The 10405-nt window shown below is 47.1% G+C and overlaps 1 protein-coding gene across 1 annotated transcript in view; it reads left to right on the plus strand.

Annotated features, from left to right (window-relative positions):
- Window positions 1–445: 445 nt before the first annotated feature.
- Window positions 446–10405, plus strand: part of T265_13523 (hypothetical protein) — a gene marked incomplete at both ends in the record, with an annotated part of 64064 nt that continues 54104 nt past the window's right edge. The window contains 2 exons of the mRNA XM_009169290.1: window positions 446–721; window positions 5858–5976. Coding sequence (XP_009167554.1) covers window positions 447–721; window positions 5858–5976 — 394 coding nt within the window. The remainder of the gene's footprint in view (window positions 722–5857; window positions 5977–10405) is intronic.

The following is a 10405-nucleotide window of genomic DNA, read 5'->3' on the forward strand; positions in this document are numbered from 1 at the left end:
GAAAAATTAGCAAAGATCAAGGATTGTGCTGTTCCCAATTCAAAGCGGTCTCTACGGTAGTTTTTTGGACGGACAGCATACTACAGCCGGTTCGTTAAGAATTTCAACAAGATCGCTGCACCACTGTACGATTTGCTCGGTCAAAATCGGAAATTTGAATGGACTGATGAAGCTTTTGTGCATGTCAAGGCGCGGATGTTGGATCAGCGACTGACCCTCAAACTGCCCAGGGTCGGAGAGATGTTCATTGTTGCAACGGACTCCAGTGATCGCGGTATCGGCGCAGTCCTAAAGCAGAGGAATGGAGTTATCGAATATGCCAGTCGCGTCCTGAATAACGCTGAATAGAAGTACTCCACCATTGAGAAGGAATGTTTAGCGATCGTCTGGGCCCTGGATAAGTGGAAACCGATCACAAATCCCTGGAGTAGACCAGGACCACCAGAGATCCTCGCGAGAAGCTTGCACGATGGGCACTCCGGTTGCAAGAGTACGACTTCACAATCCAGCACGTGCCGGGGAAGGAGAACCACCTAGCTGATTGGCTGTCAAGGCCAGAGGCTGAAAATGAGGTCCCCAAGATCATGATTGGAGCTAATGTCCTCGTCGTCGAACTGGATCCCGGAAAGTTGGTGCAACTCCAACGGCAGGATCCGGTGTTACAAAAGGTTGCAGCCGCCTTGTTGGATGGAAGAAACATTGAGAACGGAGAGGGAGACAAGTAATTAGAAGTATTCCAGAGTCACATTGATCGGCTGAGGTTGAATGAAGCTGGCATAATTTCCTGGAACGCCACAGATTCAGATGTTGTGCTGCCCGTGATACCTCGTTTCTTGGGACGGAACCTCATCGTTGAATGCCATAAGATGGCACATACAGGGTGCACCAAGACATACGTCCTACTCCAGCGGAGGGCTTATTGGCCCGAGACGAGAAGTGAGGTGATGGATTATGTGGTGTCCTGTAAGTGTTGTCGACCAATGAATGCGGATACGACAGGGGCAACCCATCCCATGGAACCCATTCCTGTTTCAGCAATCGGCGAGTTGTGGTCAGTTGACGTTATGGGTCCCTTTTCGGTGACAACCAGTGGGAACCAATACATCGTGATAATGACAGAACACCTGTCGCGATGGATTGAGGCGGCAGCCGTGCCGAATCAGCGGGCGACGACGATCACGGGAGTGGTAATGCTTCACATCGTGGCCAACCATGGGGTGCCAAAGATGATCCTAACCGATCATGGGCCTTGCTTCGAGAGCGAAGAGTTTAGGAATTGCTTGCAGAAGCTGGGTATCAGAGGGCTAAGGAAATGAAATTGCCAATGTTGCTGTTAGCTCATCGTGCTTCCACGCAGTCAACAAATGGCAAGTCCTCGTTTATGTTAATGTACGGTCGACATCCGCGCCTTCCGGTTGATCAGGAAATTGGGTTGTGACCGGCAACACGCTTGTCTCCGGAGGAGCTAGAGGAAGAAAGAAGGAGAGCTCAGGAAAGGACTAGGCAGAAAACGGCAGGTAGAAATGTCCGAACGTTCCCCATAGGCACGAACGTAAGTGGAATAATCACCAGAATCCTAAAAGTAGTGGACGGCGGTCGCATAAGCTGGGCAGTATTTTTTTTTTAGACGTTCATCTCAGATTCCCTTGTTCCTTAGCCCTTCATACCAACTCCTCTTCCAGGTCGCTAAATCCGTAGGCATTCTTATATAAAGGAGTGGACTGGGGTCGCAGAAGCTGGACAGCCGATGATTTTCAGACCTTCATCTCAGATACCCTTGTTCCTCAGCCCTTCATACTAACTCCTCTTCCAGGTCGCCAAATCCGTAGGCTCTGGATTCTTATATAACGCTCATTTAACCATCGAAACGCGAAGTTTGAAACGTTTAAGCTACGCATGCGAAAAACCATGCAATTTTTTCCTGCTTTCTCTTACAAGTGGACTCCAAGTTGCAGAATGGCACTTGGAAACTCCATGCGCTCATTGGCGAAAATGTTGTTCCCACAGTTCAGCCCACTCTCTACCGCTCTCGCTGCGTAAACTTCGACGTTAAGCCAAAAAGTTCCAGATGGCTGGAGCAAAATCTAAATCTCCAACTTCGTTTGTGGCACTAAACTGAAATAATTATGGAGGATGGGCTAAACATAAATTCACATTTCCGCTATAAATTGCGAAGCTCAAGCAGCGTTTTAGTGCGCATCCAGCTCGTACTAATCTACGCCACCACTCCTTCCTAGTTTAACGAACTCGTATGTGAAATAAAATAGCATAATAGAAATAATTGCTCATATTGCTTAGTTGATCTGTGAGTGCTGTATCATTGGTTTGGCCTCCTACCCCGACAACTAATGCCTTAGCCCTCCTAGCTACACACCGGTCCTATATTAAATTGTCAGTTAAGAATAATAGCTAGTTTTTATTTTGCCTGGGACCACCAAGCCCAAACCAAAACCAACGCACAAGGGTCCATTTGAGAATGCACACTGGGCAACTACTTGAATGACCTTACAATTTATCAACCAGACATAAACCTGCGTTGCCCCCCTGCTTGACCTGGAAGCTTACACCAACCCTCCGTCACCGCTTGGCCACTCTCCGAGTAACCATATTCTAGTCCATTGCTCCAATCATAGCTGCCGCCGCCACCTGCTTTTTCCAGCGGTTGTGTGCTGTTTGCTTGCTCAAGATGACTGAACTCTAATACTAACCTGGCTTTTCCCCGACGCGATAAAATATATAATAACGGTAGGTTTATTTCCTAACTCGTAAGGGATATGATAATCACGGAACGATCGGGTAAATCAAGACATGTTCGGGAGATCTTTGGTAATATCCAAAGCGCGATCATGACCGCCTGGTGGCTCGCAACTTTGCAGACCTGGCAGACGCACGAGGGATGAATGCCTCGTGTAAGAACCAGGCATGCTCTGCAGGGGGCGTTGAGCGGTGATGCGTTCGTGAACACTTAAATCCAGTGTTTCGGGGGCTTCGTCCATCCTGGGTGTTCCTATGCATGGCTTTTAAGTTAGGAAATTCACAAAATAATCTTTTTCTCATCTCTTTGTCGCTGCTTTGTTGGGCTCACTGTGTCGTTTATCTGGCAGCGCAATAAACTGCAGATGATAGGAAGCTGACTTTTTCTTAGGTAAAAATTTGAAAGAAGTACATCAGCTGATCAGAAAACCCTCTGTGGCGTCCATGGCCCAAATCGACGTTAAAGGCTGCGGTCACCTTGGTCCTAATTGAGTTTGCTGCGCACCAAAACGCGCTTGGTCAAACAGTGATAAAACACGTTTTCACCTGTAGCTTTACCGGCAGTGGACACATACAGTGATGAAAAAAATCAAATTTTGATTGTTCTATTACCAGCAACCAGTGCTAGCGGCTTTAGCTTTGTGTCATGCATCACCTGTTGATTGAAGCTTAGAGCGTTTCTCCGGGGATTAGTGACTATTACTCTTACACTCATTTTTTTCTCTTAATATGCAAAATACGCAGCTTATTCCAGATAGAACGGTCCATAATATAGGAACTTCTGTTTCCATGAGTCATCATGGTATTGCTGTCCCTTATCACCCCAGCCGTCCTCATATTTATACTGGTTCGGTTTACGCACCTCATATTTTAAAGCTCAGCCAGGCCCTAGTTTAAACTCACTTGGAACAAACCTACCCATCATTAGCCACTCGTTTTCAACACCCTAACTGTAAAAGCAACTTATTTTCTTTTATTGGACAGCATGCTGTCTGATACCTTCTAAAACTAACCGGCCATTTCTGATCTCACCCACTTCCCTCCTCTTTCCACGTTTCGATCTTCATCAGTACTTTATTTGAACGCCCTGTATAGCCTTTGTTCACCATATACTGTCCGCGCTTTATGCCTGACGAGATCTCCGGCTTAACAAAAAATTCCGGGAACACTGTGCAAGATTTGTTTCGCTCGCGTGAGTCTTGGTCAGCCCAAAATCCCGCCGTGCGCAGAATTGCACATCCCCTATGCAAACACTCCAACCATACATCTGTTTCCGGGTTGTCCATTATCTCATATATGCCAGTGCAATTAAGCCCTCGACCCTGCCATACCCAGTCTGACGGCACACCGCAAATTTAGCTGTGCGCTCAGGCCACTCGTTTCTTTAACTACAATAAAAAACAAAGTAGGTACGTGGCCATAGCTGCCCCAGCGACAAGTTCGTCCCAATATACTGAAACTTACGTTCAGATTCTCGGTGGGCATTTATTGCGTGCTCCCGACCGGCCAACCGTTTACTATGCAGTTCGGCTCTACTGCACAAAGGTTGACGCCAGGGAGTCCACGTAATTTCGCCATGGTCATGAAATTCCAGCTACTATTAATCCATATTGCGAATTTCTCACCCCATTATCCCCACATACTTTTCTCGTAACTTGGACCGTAAATCCAACTGTACAAGTCCCAGAAAAGGTTTTAGTTTCCAGTTCAAAACAACTAGCTCGATCGAAGCAACACTCTCGCTCTACCAGGTATGCCGTTCTATGCCTCTCATTTTACACAATTTACAGTTTTCCTATCACGTGTTTTTGTTTCTCTTTTCCGGTTGTGTTGTTGCCCGCCATCTTCAAATTGTACCGGTTTGATCTTCCTAACGCTTGGCGTCTAGTATAATATATAAAAATCCGAATAACTATGTTTCCCTGCCCGCGATGCCCACTGATCTTGAATCGTGCCAGTACAACGGGCGCCATTGGGCAGGCTAGTCGTCCAAATATGGGGCGCCATTGGGCAGGCTAGTCGTCCAAATGTGCCATTTTCGGTTTGCTATGTCGCATTGGATTGCTGAGGGTGCGAAACTTACAGTGCCAGTAATTTCATCGAGTCAAGGTGTGGAATCCCACGGTATGCAATTGTTTGTTGAAATTCTTTGAGAGCTTCTTAGGGAGGGCTCTGAAACGACAATTTCTTAGCAACGTTGCCAACAGTAAAAACATCGACCGAGTGATTTCAGGCCAATGTTGGAAATTTTGCCAGTAAGCTCGGACTGAGCATAAAAGTCACTTAAATTTGTGTCGCACAGTGAGTACAATTTGAGGGTCGTGAGGACTACGCCCCCTTAGCTTCGTGCAAATTATTGGATGTTCCCGATGTACGAGGACAAGCCTCGTTCCTCCTTTCTAGTAGAGTATACAAGAGATTGAGCTACAGACAGAAGTGATTCTTCCGTATATTTCGCGCATTATCAAAACACTAGGATTACCTGTATCATATATCCACTTTAAGTTAATAAGATTTTGCGTCCGGTGAAGATCATTGTTCACCGTTTTCTGATTCAGTGAACCTTGAAAACTTGCTCCATTAAAACAATCACCAACACGAAGGGGTCACCATAAAATGTATTCGGCATAAATATTTTTACCCAGATGTGATGACCTCGCGGAAACCAATTTCATTCACGTGATGCCAATCAATGAAGCTCAATTCGGCGTGCAGAATTTTGGATCTTTCCAGGGTTGGGAATAACGGAGTGAGGGTAGTATTTGAATAGTCGTGTCACAAAGACGCATAGAACATGACAGGTTTATGGACCGAAGCTATGTAGCCTATGACAAAGGCACAAATGGAGAAGCCCCGTATTTTATGTTTCCCTTCTGGATATGGAAATCGGAATCTGTTGCCCAAACCGACCAACTGTTGAGCCGAGTCTACAAGCTTTTCCTTACCCACAGGTATGTAAGCATGCTGAAGCCATTAAACTAAGTAATCTGTACCAATCACTGTTGGTCAGACGAACGGCCTTGGAACGTGACCTTGACGCAGTCCATCAGCTGCTGATGGCCTCTTTCGCCGGAGGAAGTTGATCTGCGTGGCGCTTTGGCAGGATGAGTTATGACAATCCTATCCTGCGGACAGCTCAGAGCGTTGACGCACCACCTGTATCAGTCGTTCGAAAGGGACGCCAAACCGCGACTGCCCCTCCTTACACCCAAAAGCCACATTGTAAGTCCCTAAATTCTCTGTGTGAGCTATTTATATAAGTCTGACCGTTGGGTAGCAGTTTTATGATCCTTTTTCCATTCTAAGCAGCTGAGGTTATGTAAGTATCGAGTGTTGACCCAAACCCAGTGGCCATTCTGGTACATATTCAAGCGGCGACATGTTTACTGATGTTTGAAAGTCGATAACTTATAACTTGTGCTCGTCCAGAGGTTGGTGTTGAGAATAGTCTCAGGAATGAGGAGCCTCAGCTTCACAGACAGCTGCCTGGCGCCTGAATCATTCACTCTCGATTACCGCCTGGCTTGTATGAGCAAGCGGAGGCTTCCGGTTGGAATCGCTCTATAAGCACTTCATAACATTGACAGGGTCTACTCTAGATAATATAGCAGTTCCGCTAACTAGTTGCCACCTGTTAGGTGTTTACACAGGATGGTGTTGAAGTAGGCATCCCTGTCTTTTGCCCTTACCAGTGTGAAACTGATTCAAGTCTCCGACGTGAAAGGTTTCTGTTTTGGTCTTTACTGAAGCATGTAGGCTTTCTTAAGCCCCGGATTTTTTTCACTTCGCGTCGCCATTCGCGAAGATGATCTGAAAGGCGGATTCACCGCAGAAATGTTATGACGCGATGCACAATGTGCGATTTGCAGTCATTCCAAATAGTTTATCATAAGATGCCCCAGTTGAATGGGTGGCCAATTGTTTGTAAAGGCAGCTCGCAGCGTTTTGTCAAAGGGAGAAATGTTCCTGTAGCAGTCGAAGCGCATTATTGATATGATTGATTATTACACCGACTTTGGGGCGAGATGTCCCAAGTGGTTAGAGCGCGAATTTACTGACCGGAAGGTCCGTGTTTCGAATCCGACCTCCGCCTCTCGACTTCCCCTGTCTAGGCTTGGGCAACCTGGTAGTATCCCAGCCCTCGTGCTTCCTTCGGGTGGCATGGCAGCTGGGCACCGAAAGGATGCTACAGCTGAACGCTTTCTTTCTTTTTTTCTTTCTATACCAACTTCAATAAGCTGTGGAACGTTAATATACGTGCGTAATGCGCCAAGAAAGATGACGGTTGGCGGGATAGCCCAGAGGTTAGAGCGCGAATGTACTGACCGGAGGGTACTGGATCGACTCCAACTTCTATCTTTCGACTTCCGCTTTCTAGACTTGGGCAACTTGATAGTATCCCAGCCCTCGTGTTTCCTTCTGGTAGTGTGGCAGTTAGGCACTGAAAACTAACATGATCATCATCATTGACAGCATGACTAGTTTTCACTCGGTCCCTATCCTGGAAGGCACCGAAAGCACCCAAACGTTATGTAACCTTCATATTCCTCTGCCTGGTCAAGGGTTAGCCGCCTCTCTGTTTACGCCACTCTGAGTTGGGAATGGATAACAGCCCTCTCTTCGGCAAACGCAACATGTCTCAATCAACGCAGCTTCTGGTGCTGGACACATTCTTCAACGCAAGCACTCGTTGCACAGCCGAAAACTCGCTTTCTAATCGCCTCGTTACGTGTTCGCCAAAATCAAGTCCTTCGAGCGGTGTTGAGCGCCTGAAGACGTCTCAGTTTCGCTGTTCGAACAGGCTGATTCTCAGCCATACAATGATACTGCCCGCACCGTAGCTTGATACACATGTCCTTTGAGAGTCATGGATACACCACTCTGAAGCCATAGGTGTCTCAAACTAGCGAACGCGAACCGGTCCTTGTAGACTCGTGCATTGACCTCATCTTTCACACTACAATCAGAACTATTACAACTGTCAAAATACATGAAACGCTCCACAACTTCCATTATCTCTTCCTGGATTGTAAGTGGCGTTTTCAGTAACTGCATGTCCACGAGCATGACCTTACACTTTGTAGGTGCAAAGTGCATACCAAAGGACGGGATGACTTTGGTCAGTTCATCCAGAAACACCTGCGCCTTCTCCTTTGGTTGGAAGACGAGAACGATATCTATATATTCCAGATCGTCACAGTCTATTTGAACGCCGGGGTTTTGGAGACCTAGCGTTGTGCTCGTGATTTCATCGATCACGAATTCAAATAGGAATGGGAAGAGTGGGCATCCATAACGGACACCGCTTTGTTCGCGGAAGCTTTTGGAGAGTTCGCCGTATACTCTCACGTTCGGAAGTCCGAGATTTCAAAGGGCTTATTATGTTCAGAAGCTTCCGGGACATTCCTTGATGGGCGATTGTGTCGAGAAAAACAGACCGGTAAACCGAGTCGAATGCGCCTCGGAAATCCAGGAATACTAGAATTGTGGGTCGCTTATACGTATGGCGTTCTTCTAGCACCTGATGGTGTGTGGAGATTTGGTCAACATAAACCCTACCAGGCCGGAATCTCGCTTGCTGCTCTCGAGTCAGTGTTTCATGAGCCACCGTAAGGTGATGAAGCAAAGTGACACCAACAGTCTCGTTACGACCGGGGTCAAACTGATCCCCTGTGGTTACCACACTCACTACGGGCCCTTTTTTGAAAATGGGCACTATCGCCGACTCTCCTCAGTTGTCTGGGTTAGACTTTCCCTTGATACAACGATCAGACGAGCGCTGACTGAGGACTTCATCTCCATCTTTGAGCAATGCTAGTGGGTCATCCGGACCAGAAGCTCGGTGGTGCTTGAGGTGATATATGCAGTCGCAACTCTCCGAGGCCGTAGGTGATCACACGTTCACTTTTAAGAGTTTTATTTCACCTATGGGCTTCAGATGAGTGCCAACTAGTGGCCACGGCGGTTTTTTTGTATGTATTCAGCCCACCGGTCGAGGCGTTTTTTTTTATTCGAGATGCTTGGTAGTTTCACCCATAGGTGGTCTCCAGGGACCGGTTGCATGGATCAAATTAAATAATTTTCGGGCGTTCCATTTCTTCGGCTTTCTGTGTCCACCACACTTCACGGTCGTCTTGCACGCTCACCTTCACTTGACATCTGCTAATTTGTCGCACCAAGTTATGTTCCAGGCGGGCTGGTATATTTCTCCGAGATTTAAGGAGTCCCACCGTTTGTTCTGATATCCAGTGCTTTAGTGCGCCTGTTGGTGTCTTGAGAAATTCCCAGCACTATGCAAACAGATGGCAATCTCGTCCCAGCATGAGTTCGCCTCTGATGGTGGAGCCTTTGGAAGAGACTCTAGAGGGGATTCTGGTATATTCCGAATCTACCAGTCCCTTAGTTGCCAAGCTATTTGTCCGCACCTTACGCGGTCCAGGAAAGGTTAGAGGGACGCGACTCCGAAAGAGCGTGTGGTTGGAATCTACAAAGGTATTCCAAAACTACCGATATTCAGTTACTGATCCGCGCCATCGGTAACTGATGGCAGTTTGATCGATTTGAGTTTGTGACCGGCATGTCGTTGGAGGACCCCACATGACCAGATGACCTGGGGTGTTTCGGAAGTTAGTAATGCATAAAAGCAGCCTGCGGTCAGTGCACAACTGAATCAACCCTTCACTATTGAACGTACGTACCGAATAGATCTCTTGATTGAGTCTCAGCTGCGCTAAGCCTGCTCACTTTTACATTCATATCTCCAGCAACCACAACGATATCTGAATTTTTAGCTCGCCGCAGCAGGGCACTCAGAGCGTTATAAAACTGGTATTTACTGGTGTCTGTCAGACTTTTGAAGCAAAGGCTCAAGGAGGGGTACCTCAACCAAAACCCTTGCTCGGTGTAGGTAACCGGAAAGTACCATTTACCCACACAGTTCCTTGCCTCCCCACCGCCTTCCCACCACAAGCACACGTTGCTGGGTTGTATGGCTTTCACTTACCTGAGCGATGGGCCTTATGCTCCCCACTGCCTATTAACAGTCAACAAAATAACATCTTGCTAAATCAACAAAATCCTTTGTACATAATAGTTTCTAGCGTCCTTACTCTATGTCAAGTTGGAAAACAGGTAATTCTCGCTGAAACCTTATACTTCCTTGAGGGTGATATATGCTGTGTCTCCGAAACATGCATACAAGACGCAAGCGTTGCTCTCCATCTCTGAACGCTAAGGAGGAGCTCAGATCTTTCACATTTCTCTCTCCGCGCTTCCGTTGATCGAGAGGCGATGACTCGCGGAACATATGGCATGGAGGTTGCAATCAGCCACAGAGCTAGACACGCTTTTCTGAATTGGATCATCATCATCATCATCGACAGCATGACATCAGTGTTCAACACCGATGCTTCACTGCCGTACAACCATGACTTATTTGAAAGCCTTATTGTAAAGAAAAGAATAAAAGTGGACGGGGAAGGGACTTAGTGCTAGGTTAACACAATCATTCCGAGGTGCCTACACCTCCAGACATTCACTCAGGCAATCTGGATAGAAACTGACAACAAGAACGCCACTGACATCGGTTGGCAGCCATATCTTGTAGTGTCTCCAACCAGGCACAGTGAGGATCACGCGGTCCCCATCCTGG

This window comes from Opisthorchis viverrini (genome assembly GCF_000715545.1).
Source record: "Opisthorchis viverrini unplaced genomic scaffold opera_v5_74, whole genome shotgun sequence".
NCBI lineage: Eukaryota > Metazoa > Platyhelminthes > Trematoda > Opisthorchiida > Opisthorchiidae > Opisthorchis > Opisthorchis viverrini.